Genomic DNA, 15,211 nt, shown 5'->3' on the forward strand with positions numbered 1-15,211 from the left:
ATGACCCACATTCATTTCGGATGTTATTTAATGCTGCTGTGTGTTTTTGTGCTCTATCTTTTGATACCAACTTATTTTATGATTGAATATTCCAAGTTTTCTTTAAATATCTTGTTTTTGATAACAACAGATCATTATTTTCATTTAGCCACTCATACTTTATGAAGAAAAAAAGTTTTTGTATTATTACGTAGCTAACTACTTGGCTAAGTAGCTTGCTAAGCTAACTACTTAGCCAAGAAGTTAGCTAAGTAGTTAGCTTAGCAAGCTACTTAGCCAAGAAGTTAGCAAGTAGTTAGCTTAGCAAGCTACTTAGCCAAGAAGTTAGCAAGTAGTTAGCTTAGCAAGCTACTTAGCCAAGAAGTTAGCAAGTAGTTAGCTTAGCAAGCTACTTAGCCAAGAAGTTAGCAAGTAGTTAGCTTAGCAAGCTACTTAGCCAAGAAGTTAGCAAGTAGTTAGCTTAGCAAGCTACTTAGCCAAGAAGTTAGCAAGTAGTTAGCTTAGGAAGCTACTTAGCTAAATACTTAGCCAAGAAGTTAGCTAAGTAGTTAGCTTAGCAAGCCACTTAGCCAAGAAGTTAGCAAGTAGTTAGCTTAGCAAGCTACTTAGCCAAGAAGTTAGCAAGTAGTTAGCTTTGCAAGCTACTTAGCTAAATACTTAGCCAGGAAGTTAGCTAAGCAAGCAAGTTACTTAGCTAAAAAGTGGATATGGGTCATTTTTGACCCATGTTGTGCATTAAAAGAGTAGTGACACAAAAAGGGATTTTATTAAAAAATGATAAAGGAAAACATAAAATTAGGATGTATGATGATCAAAAACAAACTAATTGAGGAAAACCTGGAATACTGAATGATGAAATTAATTTATTGCAAAGATATAGAACATAAAAACTCATACATATCGGGTCACTTTAGACCCATGTTGTGCATCAAAGGGTTAATTCTAGTTATTTATTTCTTATTTTTTGTCACTTGGTTTTTGCAGTGTTGGTCCTGACATTTCATGCTAAGCTGCAGCCAAAAAAGTGCTTCTAGCAGTCAAAGCATTGTTTTAATTATTGCTGCTATTACTTCAGGATGTGCATCACTCAGCAGAATTCACAAAAGAGACGTCAAGCGGTCTCATAGGGGTTTTCACATGTTCACTTTCTCACATCCCTCTGTCTTTCCAGATAAATGATTACAATATGTGAATCCACCATAAAAATAAACAACTCTATTGTTCTTTGAGTCAGCTGCCTGGTCAAAATCATTTCTCTCTAATGTCATTTCTCCTTTTCTTTTCTTTTCTTTGTTTTTGCAGCTGCAGCTTCCTCCTGCTGAGCAGATTAAATACATTACCTTTAACTCATAGTAGTATGTAAATGTGGAAAACAACATATTACTCACAGTCTGTGTGAAAGGTCAGCATTACAGGAAAATCAACCACATTTTAGGAAGTAACGGTATATTTTTTTGTCAGCCAGAATGAAATGACACATTATGAGTGGCTGAAAGGAACTGCACACTATGTGTAAACACTGCAAAAAACATCAAGCTCACCACATATTTTCTTCTTCTATCTAGCAATAGTCTCTTAATTATCTTGTTTTGAGTATAATTTACCTACTGACCATAACTTTATGTGCTTATTTAATTATTAGTATTATTATTATGTCGTTATGTAATTATCTTATTGTTTAAAGACTTGTTTTTAGGATTGACATTGTGAGCTTTTTCATGCTTTTCAAGCTATTCAACTGTTGAATATGGTGAGTTTTTACCTAAAATATTGGTTCCAATTGAGAGTTTTAGTTGCATGTAGTTTAAATGATATGTCAAAAGTATTTTCTACCTCCAGTATCTACCCACAGATACTGAAATGAGAAAAAAACGTGCTAGTTTCAAGTATTTCTGGCTTATTTTAATGTTACTACAGTCGGGCTTTTGCTCAAATCAAGTATTTTTGGACTTATTTTAAGACATTGGTTTTTCCAGTGTCTAGATATTTTTACTTACTTAAAGAATTCTTACAAAGAAACATTTACGTACTGCACTGGCACATAATTTTACTTGTTTCAAGCATGTATTTGCTTAATTCTAGTTATTTATTTCTCAGTTTTTGTCAGTTGGTTTTTGCAGTGAAAGGAGCAGTTTGACATAAAAACTCACCACTTTGCTTTCTTTCTTCTTGCCTGGCTAGCTCAAACTCTTAACTGCATCTGTAAGAAATAGTACCACATTTAACGGCCTGTAAATCAGCAGATGTGTAGCAACATTCATTTGGAGTCATGTTTCTGTCCATCTGTTGAATATAAGCCTTATATTTACCCTCCATTTAGCTTTGTTTCAGGTTCCCCCCAACTCCTTGGGAAAACATCTGGTTCTTTGCTGCTTAATGTGAACATAATGCTGGCCAGAATGAAGCACAGTGAGAATATAGTTTTACTTTTGTGAATAATCTATGATAAGAATAATTAAACATTGATTTTAGAGCAGAAAGTGACAGTCAATTTAACCCTCTATGGTACGCATTATGATGCCAGTTAGAAAAAAAATGTTTGGAGCGGGGTTTTTGTCTTAAAATAGACTAAATAAACATAATCTTAAGACATTTTATAATTCTTTTTTTGTTTTTTTGTTGAAGTTTTTGGGGTTTGTTGCCCGTAGCAACATTGTACCATAATGGAGCACAAGTGAAAAACATAATTTATTTAATAAACATGTGTAAAAGATTCAGTAGCTTCATCATACTTTTAGCATCTAGTTTTACTTTTGTGAATAATCTATGATAAGAATAATTAAACATTGATTTTAGAGCAGAAAGTGACAGTCAATTTAACCCTCTATGGTAAAAAATGTTATGTAAATGTATAAAAAAATGTTTGGAGCTGGGTTTTTTGTCTTAAAGTAGACTAAATAAACATAATCTGAAGACATTTTATAATTCTTTTTTGGGGTTTGTTGCCCGTAGCAACATTGTACCATAATGGAGCACAAGTGAAAAAGGTTTTTTCAAATTCATTTTAACATAATTTATTTAATAAACATGTGTAAAAGATTCAGTAGCTTCATCATAAAAGCAACTTTTTAAACCGGTTTCTTGTCTGAATGTTGCCTGTAGGAAACATTGAACCATTGAACCAACGACCCATTGATTGAAGTGAATGTCTTCAACAGTATAAGTGGATGAAACTATCAAAAATGAAGGTTTACTCACCTATCAGGAGGAAAATATTTTTTCCAGATGGAAAAAGGCCAGGAAATGATGTTCTGAGTGATTTTTTGTGACGCAAAATGGCAAAGCTGTTTCCTTTTGTCTGCAAAGTCTGCAAAAAAGGGTTTCAAAATGGCCTCCTGGAGGTCATGTGACAAATTAAAGCATTGCTATTGGTTCCCTATACTCTTCCCTCTTTTTTAAAGTATCGCATCACTCAAAAACATGCATTGTAGAAATTTGACAGGACAAAAATGGAGCAACACCGAACCATAGAGCAGCAATTTTCAACCTTGGGGTCGGGACCCCAATTGGGGTCGCAAGATGATTTCTGGGGGTCGCCAAATCATTTTGGAAGTCAGCTCTGTCTCCACTGTCTTTTTTTGGTCATTTTGTGTTTGGTTTTCTTGGCATTTTGTGTCTTTTTTTGGTCATTTTGTGTTTGTTTTTTTTTGGCATTTTGTGTCTTTTTTTGGTAATTTTGTGTCTTCTGTCATTTTGTGTCTTTTTTTGATCATTTTGTGGTAATTTTCTGTCTTCTCTGGTCATTTTCTGTCTTTTTTTGTCATTTTGTGTTTGTTTTTTGTCATTTTGTGTCTTTTTTTTGTCATTTTGTGCCTTCTGTCATTTTGTGTCTTTTTAGGCCATTTTGTGTCTTTTTTTTTGATAACTTTGTGGTAATTTTCTGTCTTTTCTGGTCATTTTCTGTCTTTTTTGGTCATTTTGTTTCCTTTTTTAGGTAATTTGTTTCTTTTTTGGGTGATCTGAACTGTGTATGTGAGATTCTGTTTAGTGAGTGGGGGTCGCGAACAACATGCATGTTAAATTGGGGGTCACCACTCAAAAAGGTTGAGAACTACTGCCATAGAGGGTTAAAGATAAAACTGGAAGAGCAGGTGATTTTCTGTGAGTTCATCATTACAAGCAATCCCTTTCACACTACATATACTCATTAACAGTCTGACAACAAAACAAATGCATATCATTCTCATGTTGAGCTATAATATTGCAACAGGCAATATTGGGACTGCTACCTTCATACATTTGCACCTTAATTACTGTGAGAAATGCAGGATCTTATTCTCTTCGTTCACAAGATCAGTTGTTGCTCGTACAGAGTTGGGTAAAAGGGCATTTGTTTACTCTGCACTCTTTTAATTTGATAGTACAGAAATATTTGAGCGTTGGTGTAGCTCTCTGTGTCATTTTGCACAGCTAACAAGGGGAAAAAGCCTATAAATATACATGTTTTTGTGGGACTTTTTGTATATAGTTTTATTATATTTAAATGTTTACCTTTTTATATGTCTATATTTGTATCCTATATGTTTACATTTTCAAGTTCCAAAACAGTTCATTGAGCATATTTGTGGTTCTTATTGTAGTTAATAGTATAATTTTTCAACTCAATATGTTGATAAAGTAGGTTAAAGTGAGAAAATTGGATACCAGATATGGGTATAGTAAACATTTTTTTATGTGGTACATGCAGGGCAAAAAATAGGCTCAGACCCCAGAGGGTTAAGGTCTGTGTCTGATGTAAATATGTAACTGTATTTTGTGTTTGGTGCCTCTTGGCCAGGGCTCCCTTGAAAAAAGAGGTTCTTAATCTCAATGGGATATTTCCTGTTTAATAAAGGCTAATAATAAATGAAATGATCTAAATTCATCTCGGGCCACTGCACATTTTCTGTGCAGACAGCGGAGAGGAAGTCAGCCCAAATTAGTCGACAGAACTCATGAAATAAGTTCATCCTTACATGGACTCCCTCAGGGAATTAGCAGTTGCATCACTCTTGGCATAAGCTACACTACTGGCGGGAAGAGTTTCTCTCCTGTTGCTCAACAACTCCTACACTCACAGATTGTAATCGAGTACTCGGATGCATGCACAGACATGTATGAACCCACTCTCACACACAAGAACACTTTGGCCAAATTCATGTGATGCTGCCGGTACACATTCCATGAAAAATCCCCGAAACACGATGTCTTATAAGCACATCTAGAGAGAGAATAAATCAGTGTGAGGAAGTGGAAGGTTGTACTGTGAACAAATATCTGATCCTTATCTTATCTTTTTTTGTAATAATCCCAAATGTATCAACATGGTGACAAAACCATGCCAGCAGGCCTCTAGTTAGTATCGGGATATTTGTTTCACCTTTTAAGAAAGACAACCTGCAACTGACAGTTAAAAACAACCCTCAATTCTGTCAGTGCTTACACTTGTAATAGTGCAAATGCTTTAGCTAGCGCCATTGCTCCCAGTTTAACTTCTGTTTGGTTATATGCATGTATTCATGTCAATTCTACGGTGGCCCTGAGAGCTCACATCGCTGCAACTTAGGAAAACACATGCAAATACACAAAACACAAGCAAATTGAGAAAACTTTAATTTGACAACACAAGCGCAGCATTTAGAAAACGCTGCGAAGGCCACAACACAACAGAAGTGTTTCCAGAGGACACTTAAAAGTGATGCACACGTCTGGATAATTATAATTTCACGTTATAACGATCTATAGCATGCTAATGTTAACGGCGATCAAGACCAACTCTGTGCCATTGAGAGAGACAAACTAAAGTGTTTCATTCATTTAATTTGTTTAACTGCAATGTGATTGATATGGGCTAGCAGGCTAACGCTACATATCACCAAAATATCATGAAACAAGATTTCTTTAAATTATAATTATCTTGTCTTATCAAGAAATAACTTTATCCCATGTGTGCAACACTTTTAGTGTCCTCTGGAAACACTTCTGTTGTGGTCTTGGCAACGCATTTTCTAAATGCTGCGTTTGTGTTGTCAAATCAATGTTTTCTCAGTTTGCTTGCATTTTAAGTTGCAGTGCTGTGAGCTCTCAGGACCACAGTACAATAATGTCCTGTAAAATTACACTTAGCGGATGTTTTATATCAGGTAAACACCATAAAGATGCATTACTGTATCAGAACCAGTCAAGGCAGATAGACATTTTGCAGTTTTAGAAAACAGGGTACTGCAGAAATGCCAAGTGAAGATATTCTGCAATGAAGTTTATCCGAGCAAGATTGATAGTTTCAAAAGTCATGGAGAAACTAAGGCCGGCTTTCTTGGTTGGATACATTTTCCACCTTCTGGTTGGCATTTTAGATCTATTGGGCTCCAAAACAATGTTCTCTCATTGTAATACTGTTACATGCTGGCACATACTCCATCTCATCCTGCATTTCTTCAACCCGTGTCCCAGTTAAGAGGTTTTAAAAGTATAGTTTAAAGTATTTTTTCCCACTTCAGTTTTGTATCCTTGCCATGGCACAAGGAAAACTAGTGACAGCAGCACAGTCTGCCCAGAAACTGGCATTGAACCCAACGCAAGCAGTTGCAGCATTATTTAAGGAAAGAATGAATGGATTTTAGTTTTGCACAGCCCAAACACACCACCCCTTTGAACTAGCTGCAATAAAGTTCATTTCCACACCATATTAGAAAAATATGCATTTTTTATTTCAGTTACAAGCATCAAGTCAATGAGGCCGATCAGCTGAAAGCTCCAAGGAAACATCTGAAAAGACAAGATTAAAAATCATGAGGAATGTGGCTTTAACATTAATGTGGCAGTAAGCAGGGTGAATTTAGAGGTGGTTTTTACAAACACGAGTAGACTTCACACTTACCCCTTCAGTTGGAGCCAAAGCCTCCTTTACTTCCATACTTGGAATGGGTCCCACTCAGTCTAAAGTGAGAATCAAAACACCATGAGAACTAAGCAAATAGATATTACAATCATGTTTATCCTGAAATGGAAACCTACCCCGATGAACCCCCTGTGCTGGAACCAGCTTCGGCAGGAAGACGAAAGCCAAAATTACCACTGGGCTGGTAATGAGGTTGTGGCTGCTGAGGTTGAGGTTTGGGCTGGTAGCGGGGCTGCTGGGGAGCCTGCGGCTGCTGAGGTTGAGGTTTGGGCTGGTAGCGGGGCTGCTGGGGAGCCTGCGGCTGCTGAGGTTGAGGTTTGGGCTGGTAGCGGGGCTGCTGGGGAGCCTGCGGCTGCTGAGGTTGAGGTTTGGGCTGGTAGCGGGGCTGCTGGGGAGCCTGCGGCTGCTGAGGTTGAGGTTTGGGCTGGTAGCGGGGCTGCTGGGGAGCCTGCGGCTGCTGAGGTTGAGGTTTGGGCTGGTAGCGGGATTGCTGGGGAGCCTGCGGCTGCTGAGGTTGAGGTTTGGGCTGGTAGCGGGGCTGCTGGGGAGCCTGCGGCTGCTGAGGTTGAGGTTTGGGCTGGTAGCGGGGCTGCTGGGGAGCCTGCGGCTGCTGAGGTTGAGGTTTGGGCTGGTAGCTGGGCTGCTGGGGAGCCTTCGGCTGCTGAGGTTGAGGTTTGGGCTGGTAGCGGGGCTGCTGGGGAGCCTGCGGCTGCTGAGGTTGAGGTTTGGGCTGGTAGCGGGGCTGCTGGGGAGCCTGCGGCTGCAGAGGTTGAGGTTTGGGCTGGTAGCGGGGCTGCTGGGGAGCCTGCGGCTGCAGAGGTTGAGGTTTGGGCTGGTAGCGGGGCTGCTGGGGAGCCTGCGGCTGCTGAGGTTGAGGTTTGGGCTGGTAGCGGGGCTGCTGGGGAGCCTGTGGCTGCTGAGGTTGAGGTTTTGGCTGGTAGCGGGGCTGCTGGGGAGCCTGCGGCTGCTGAGGTTGAGGTTTTGGCTGGTAGCGGGGCTGCTGGGGAGCCTGCGGCTGCTGAGGTTGAGGTTTGGGCTGGTAGCGGGGCTGCTGGGGAGCCTGCGGCTGCAGAGGTTGAGGTTTGGGCTGGTAGCGGGGCTGCTGGGGAGCCTGCGGCTGCTGAGGTTGAGGTTTGGGCTGGTAGCCAGACCTTGGTTTAAAGGAATTAACCGGAAGCATGGGAACATGGGGCTGCGGCAGGTATGGAACGTAGGGATGCTGGGGCTTGGGCGGGTATGGAACGTAGGGATGCTGGGGCTTGGGCGGGTATGGAACGTAGGGATGCTGGGGCTTGGGCGGGTATGGAACGTAGGGCTGCTGGGGCTTGGGCGGGTATGGAACGTAGGGCTGCTGGGGCTTGGGCGGGTATGGAACGTAGGGCTGCTGGGGCTTGGGCGGGTATGGAACGTAGGGATGCTGGGGCTTGGGCAGGTATGGAACGTAGGGCTGCTGGGGCTTGGGCGGGTATGGAACGTAGGGATGCTGGGGCTTGGGCGGGTATGGAACGTAGGGCTGCTGGGGCTTGGGCGGGTATGGAACGTAGGGCTGCTGGGGCTTGGGCGGGTATGGAACGTAGGGCTGCTGGGGCTTGGGCGGGTATGGAACGTAGGGATGCTGGGGCTTGGGCAGGTATGGAACGTAGGGCTGCTGGGGCTTGGGCGGGTATGGAACGTAGGGATGCTGGGGCTTGGGCGGGTATGGAACGTAGGGCTTGGACGGGATGGGATGCCCAATTCCAGGAGCAGAACCATAATTGTAAGCTGTTAAGAAGCACACAGCCTCAATAAAGTCAACTTATCAAACCAGTCTTTTTAAAAACTTCTGTTTCTACAACCACAAGGTCAATATAGTCAGCATGTTGCAAGAGAATTTAAAATCATTTAGATCAATTTAAATTTTCTTAGCATCCTGAACATAACTAACTTGCAGTCTTACATTTTTTTCTTGCCTGAAGCTCTCCAATAAGCAGCAGCCATAGCAGCACCACACTAGAGAAGAAAGTCACATTTAAACAAGTGTCAGTGCTTTTAAATGGTCTAAATGCAGAATATTAAACAAAGAGCGCTGCTTCAAAGTTACCGTAGAATAAGTCCCATGGCTTCAGCCAAAGATCAGATCAAATGCAAACTGGAAACACCTCTAGCTGACCCAACAAAACAAACCAAAACCTCAACAATAGCCCTTCAACAGGAGAGCAGTGATTGCAAACCTGCAGATCAGTTATTTTAACTTGTTCTGACAGCCAATCACAGCTCTCTGTTCCAACAGGCTGATTGGAAACAGGTGGAAGTAATGGGGACGCAGGTGTTCTTCATTTAGAATAAGTGTCGTTGTTCAGCCTCCACCAGAGCATCACTGAATCTCTTATATATCATGGGAATGCTACATGCGTATTTTAAAGATTGTGAATATAAATAAAGTGGTATCATTTTAGACATCACAAATACAAGTTTAACAAACAAATAATCAAGGCAGATAATTTGCATCATTTATGAAAAATTAAGGTGAATTTTGCAAAATCACAGATTAATGCACTAATACAACATGAATTGTTTGACTCAAGATAACTTACATTTCATTGTTTCTGCAACATTTCACAGGCAAAGTCTAAACATTTGAGGCATTATATACTGTAACATTTTTATTAACTGCTGCTAGGATTTTTCTGCCATTAGATGGAGAATATATTGATCCCAGTTGTGTCCCAATTCTATATTTGTATATATGGGCACCCTAGGCAGCATTTTATTGTATTTTCTCTATTGGAAGGTCACCCTAGAGTCCACTTTATCCTGTTTTTTTTCATTTAAGGTCACCCTAGAGTCCACTTTATCATGTTCTCCATTTAAGGTCACCATAGAGTCCATTTAATGTTTTCTCCATTTAAGGTCGCCCTAGAGTCCATTTCATGTTTTCTCCATTTAAGGTCACCCTAGAGTCCACTTTAGCATGTTTTCTCCATTTAAGGTCACCATAGAGTCCATTTAATGTTTTCTCCATTTAAGGTCGCTCTAGAGTCCACTTAGATGTTTTATATCAGGTCAACACCATGAAGATGCATTACTGTATCAGAACCAGTCAAGGCAGATAGACATTTTGCAGTTTTAGAAAACAGGGTACTGCAGAAATGCCAAGTGAAGATATTCTGCAATGAAGTTTATCCGAGCAAGATTGATAGTTTCAAAAGTCATGGAGAAACTAAGGCTGGCTTTCTTGGTTGGATACATTTTCCACCTTCTGGTTGGCATTTTAGATCTATTTGCCACCAAAACAATGTTCTATCATTGTAATACTGTAACATGCTGGCACATACTCCATCTCATCCTGCATTTCTTCAACCTGTGTCCCAGTTAAGAGGTTGTAAAAGTATAGTTTAAAGCATTTTTTCCACTTTAGTTTTGTATCCTTGCCATGGCACAAGGAAACCCAGTGATAGCAGCACAGTCTGCCCAGAAACTGGCATTGAACCCAACTCAAGCAGTTGCAGCATTATTTAAGGAAAGAATGAATGGATTTTAGTTTTGCACAGCCCAAACACACCACCCCTTTGAACTAGCTGCAATAAAGTTCATTTCCACACCATATTAGAAAAATATGCATTTTTTATTTCAGTTACAAGCATCAAGTCAATGAGGCCGATCAGCTGAAAGCTCCAAGGAAACATCTGAAAAGACAAGATTAAAAATCATGAGGAATGTGGCTTTAACATTAATGTGGCAGTAAGCAGGGTGAATTTAGAGGTGGTTTTTACAAACACGAGTAGACTTCACACTTACCCCTTCAGTTGGAGCCAAAGCCTCCTTTACTTCCATACTTGGAATGGGTCCCACTCAGTCTAAAGCGAGAATCAAAACACCATGAGAACTAAGCAAATAGATATTACAATCATGTTTATCCTGAAATGGAAACCTACCCTGATGAACCCCCTGTGCTGGAACCAGCTTCGGCAGGAAGACGAAAGCCAAAATTACCACTGGGCTGGTAATGAGGTTGTGGCTGCTGAGGTTTGGGCTGGTAGCGGGGCTGCTGGGGAGCCTGCGGCTGCAGAGGTTGAGGTTTGGGCTGGTAGCGGGGCTGCTGGGGAGCCTGCGGCTGCTGAGGTTGAGGTTTCGGCTGGTAGCGGGGCTGCTGGGGAGCCTGCGGCTGCTGAGGTTGAGGTTTCGGCTGGTAGCGGGGCTGCTGGGGAGCCTGCGGCTGCTGAGGTTGAGGTTTCGGCTGGTAGCGGGGCTGCTGGGGAGCCTGCGGCTCCTGAGGTTGAGGTTTCGGCTGGTAGCGGGGCTGCTGGGGAGCCTGCGGCTCCTGAGGTTGAGGTTTCGGCTGGTAGCGGGGCTGCTGGGGAGCCTGCGGCTCCTGAGGTTGAGGTTTCGGCTGGTAGCGGGGCTGCTGGGGAGCCTGCGGCTCCTGAGGTTGAGGTTTCGGCTGGTAGCGGGGCTGCTGGGGAGCCTGCGGCTGCTGAGGTTGAGGTTTGGGCTGGTAGCGGGGCTGCTGGGGAGCCTGCGGCTGCTGAGGTTGAGGTTTGGGCTGGTAGCGGGGCTGCTGGGGAGCCTGCGGCTGCTGAGGTTGAGGTTTGGGCTGGTAGCGGGGCTGCTGGGGAGCCTGCGGCTGCAGAGGTTGAGGTTTGGGCTGGTAGCGGGGCTGCTGGGGAGCCTGCGGCTGCAGAGGTTGAGGTTTGGGCTGGTAGCGGGGCTGCTGGGGAGCCTGCGGCTGCAGAGGTTGAGGTTTGGGCTGGTAGCGGGGCTGCTGGGGAGCCTGCGGCTGCAGAGGTTGAGGTTTGGGCTGGTAGCGGGGCTGCTGGGGAGCCTGCGGCTGCAGAGGTTGAGGTTTCGGCTGGTAGCGGGGCTGCTGGGGAGCCTGCGGCTGCTGAGGTTGAGGTTTCGGCTGGTAGCGGGGCTGCTGGGGAGCCTGCGGCTGCTGAGGTTGAGGTTTCGGCTGGTAGCGGGGCTGCTGGGGAGCCTGCGGCTGCTGAGGTTGAGGTTTGGGCTGGTAGCGAGGCTGCTGGGGAGCCTGCGGCTGCTGAGGTTGAGGTTTGGGCTGGTAGCGGGGCTGCTGGGGAGCCTGCGGCTGCTGAGGTTGAGGTTTGGGCTGGTAGCGGGGCTGCTGGGGAGCCTGCGGCTGCTGAGGTTGAGGTTTCGGCTGGTAGCGGGGCTGCTGGGGAGCCTGCGGCTGCTGAGGTTGAGGTTTGGGCTGGTAGCGGGGCTGCTGGGGAGCCTGCGGCTGCTGAGGTTGAGGTTTGGGCTGGTAGCGGGGCTGCTGGGGAGCCTGCGGCTGCTGAGGTTGAGGTTTGGGCTGGTAGCGGGGCTGCTGGGGAGCCTGCGGCTGCTGAGGTTGAGGTTTCGGCTGGTAGCGGGGCTGCTGGGGAGCCTGCGGCTGCTGAGGTTGAGGTTTGGGCTGGTAGCGGGGCTGCTGGGGAGCCTGCGGCTGCTGAGGTTGAGGTTTGGGCTGGTAGCGGGGCTGCTGGGGAGCCTGCGGCTGCTGAGGTTGAGGTTTGGGCTGGTAGCGGGGCTGCTGGGGAGCCTGCGGCTGCAGAGGTTGAGGTTTGGGCTGGTAGCGGGGCTGCTGGGGAGCCTGCGGCTGCAGAGGTTGAGGTTTGGGCTGGTAGCCAGACCTTGGTTTAAAGGAATGCTGAGATGGGTATGGGTAGGCCGGGTAGACGGGAACATGGGGCTGCGGTGGGTATGGGTAGGCCGGGTAGACGGGAACATGGGGCTGCGGCGGGTATGGGTAGGCCGGGTAGACGGGAACATGGGGCTGTGGAACGTAGGGCTGCTGGGGCTTGGGCGGGTATGGAACGTAGGGATGCTGGGGCTTTGTCGGGTATGGAACGTAGGGATGCTTGGGCTTTGTCGGGTATGGAACGTAGGGCTGCTGGGAGTTGGGCGGGGTTCCTGCCTGAAGCTCTCCAATAAGCAGCAGCCATAGCAACACCACACTAGAGAAGAAAGTCACATTTAAACAAGTGTCAGTGCTTTTAAATGGTCTAAATGCAGAATATTAAACAAAGAGCTGCTTCAAAGTTACCGTAGAACAAGTCCCATGGCTTCAGTCAAAGATCAGATCAAATGCAAACACCTCTAGCTGACCCAACAAAACAAAATAAAAACTCAACAATAGTCCTTCAACAGGAGAGCAGTGATTGCAAACCTGCAGCTCAGTTATTTTAACTTGTTCTGACAACCAATCACAGCTCTCTGTTCCAACAGGCTGATTGGAAACAGGTGGAAGTAACGGGGACGCAGATGTTCTTCATTTAGAATAAGTGTCGTTGTTCAGCCTCCACCAGAGCATCACTGAATCTCTTAGATATCATGAGAATGCTACATGCGTATTTTAAAGATTGTGAATGTAAATAAACAAAGTGGTATCATTTTAGACATCACAAATACAAGTTTTACAAACAAATAATCAAGGCAGATCATTTGCATCATTTATGAAAAATTAAGGTGAATTTTGCAAAATCACAGATTAATGCACTAATACATTTCACAACACAATTGTTTATTTGACTCAAGATAACTTCATTGTTTCTGCAGCATTTCACAGGCAAAGTCTAAACATTTGAGGCATTATATACTGTAGGTAACATTTTTATTAACTGCTGCTAGGATTTTTCTACCATTAGATGGAGAATATATTATTGATCCCAGTTGTGTCCCAATTCTATATTTGTATATATGGGCACCCTAGGCAGCATTTTATTGTGTTTTCTCTATTGGAAGGTCACCCTAGAGTCCACTTTATCATGTTTTCTCCATTTAAGGTCGCCCTAGAGTCCCCTTTATCCCGTTTTTTCCATTTAAGGTCACCCTAGAGTCCACTTTAGCATGTTTTCTCCATTTAAGGTTGCCCTAGAGTCCACTTTATCATGTTTTCTCCATCTAAGGTCGCCCTAGAGTCCACTTTATCATGTTTTCTCCATTTAAGGTCACCCTAGAGTCTACTTTATCCTGTTTTCTCCATTTAAGGTCGTCCTAGAGTCCATTTTATCATGTTTTCTCCATTTAAGGTCACCCTAAAGTCCACTTTATCATGTTTTCTCCATTTAAGGTCGCCCTAGAGTCCACTTTATCCTGTTTTCTCCATTTAAGGTCGCCCTAGAGTCCACTTTATCCTGTTTTCTCCATTTAAGGTCGCCCTAGAGTCCACTTTATCATGTTTTCTCCATTTAAGGTCACCCTAGAGTGTACTTTATCCTGTTTTTTCCATTTAAGGTCACCCTAGAGGGCCGTTTATCATGTTTTCTCCATTTAAGGTCACCCTAGAGTGCACTTTATCCTGTTTTCTCCATTTCAGGTCGCCCTAGAGTCCAATTTAACCTGTTTTCTCCATTTAAGGTCGCACTAAAGTCCACTTTATCATGTTTTCTCCATTTAAGGTCGCCCTAGAGTCCACTTTATCCTGTTTTCTCCATTTAAGGTCGCCCTAGAGTCCACTTTATCCTGTTTTCTCCATTTAAGGTCGCCCTAGAGTCCACTTTATCATGTTTTCTCCATTTAAGGTCGCCCTAGAGTGTACTTTATCCTGTTTTTTCCATTTAAGGTCACCCTAGAGGGCCGTTTATCATGTTTTCTCCATTTAAGGTCACCCTAGAGTGCACTTTATCCTGTTTTCTCCATTTCAGGTCGCCCTAGAGTCCAATTTAACCTGTTTTCTCCATTTAAGGTCGCACTAAAGTCCACTTTATCATGTTTTCTCCATTTAAGGTCGCCCTAGAGTCCACTTTATCATGTTTTCTCCATTTAAGGTCGCCCTAGAGGGCTGTTTATCATGTTTTCTCCATTTAAGGTCGCCCTAGAGGGCTGTTTATCATGTTTTCTCCATTTATGGGGCCCCTAGACTGCATTTTATTGTGTTTTTTCTATTGCAAGGTTACCATAGAGTCTACTTTATCATACTTTCTCCATTTAAGGTCACCCTAGAGTCCACTTCATCAAGTTTTCTAAGCCAGAAGGTTGCCCTAGATGGCGCTTTATCATGCTTTTTTCCATTTAAAGTCAACCTAGAGAGCACTTTATCAAGATTCCTAAACTGGAAGTTCACCCTAGATGGCACTTTATCATGTTTTCTCCATTTAAGGTCATAGAGTGCACTTGATCATGTTTACCTAATTCAAGTATCACCTTAAGAGTCCACCCACCAGTGCCTGGCACTACAACTTTAATGGTCATTTTCTCTGACAAGAGGAAAAGTTTAGGATATATGAATAATAGTGAGGTGTAGAACATGAGAAACATGCGAGAAACACATTAATGCATTAAAGGGTTGCATGACAAGTGGATGGTATTGGTTCTTTTCTGCATTTTTTGAACCTATATTTCATCTGATGGCATGCC

The 15,211-nt window shown here is 43.6% G+C and overlaps 1 protein-coding gene and 1 long non-coding RNA gene across 2 annotated transcripts; both read right to left on the reverse strand.

Moving 5' to 3' along the window:
* Positions 1-6,667: 6,667 nt before the first annotated feature.
* On the reverse strand, positions 6,668-9,099 carry LOC131974335 (uncharacterized). Its single transcript, XM_059336597.1, has 5 exons — positions 8,961-9,099; positions 8,817-8,869; positions 6,997-8,641; positions 6,860-6,918; positions 6,668-6,747 (listed from the first exon to the last, which is right to left on the reverse strand). The coding sequence occupies exons 1-4, from the start codon at positions 8,975-8,977 to the stop codon at positions 6,864-6,866; spliced, it is 1,770 nt and encodes a 589-aa protein (XP_059192580.1). The 5' UTR covers positions 8,978-9,099; the 3' UTR covers positions 6,668-6,747; positions 6,860-6,863.
* A 1,366-nt stretch (positions 9,100-10,465) lies between these two features.
* On the reverse strand, positions 10,466-10,953 carry LOC131974253 (uncharacterized). Its single transcript, XR_009394647.1, has 3 exons — positions 10,795-10,953; positions 10,658-10,716; positions 10,466-10,545 (listed from the first exon to the last, which is right to left on the reverse strand). It is a non-coding gene; the product is annotated as an uncharacterized LOC131974253 (long non-coding RNA).
* Between the last annotated feature and the right edge of the window lie 4,258 nt (positions 10,954-15,211).

This window comes from Centropristis striata, chromosome 7 (genome assembly GCF_030273125.1).
Source record: "Centropristis striata isolate RG_2023a ecotype Rhode Island chromosome 7, C.striata_1.0, whole genome shotgun sequence".
Lineage (NCBI taxonomy): Eukaryota > Metazoa > Chordata > Actinopteri > Perciformes > Serranidae > Centropristis > Centropristis striata.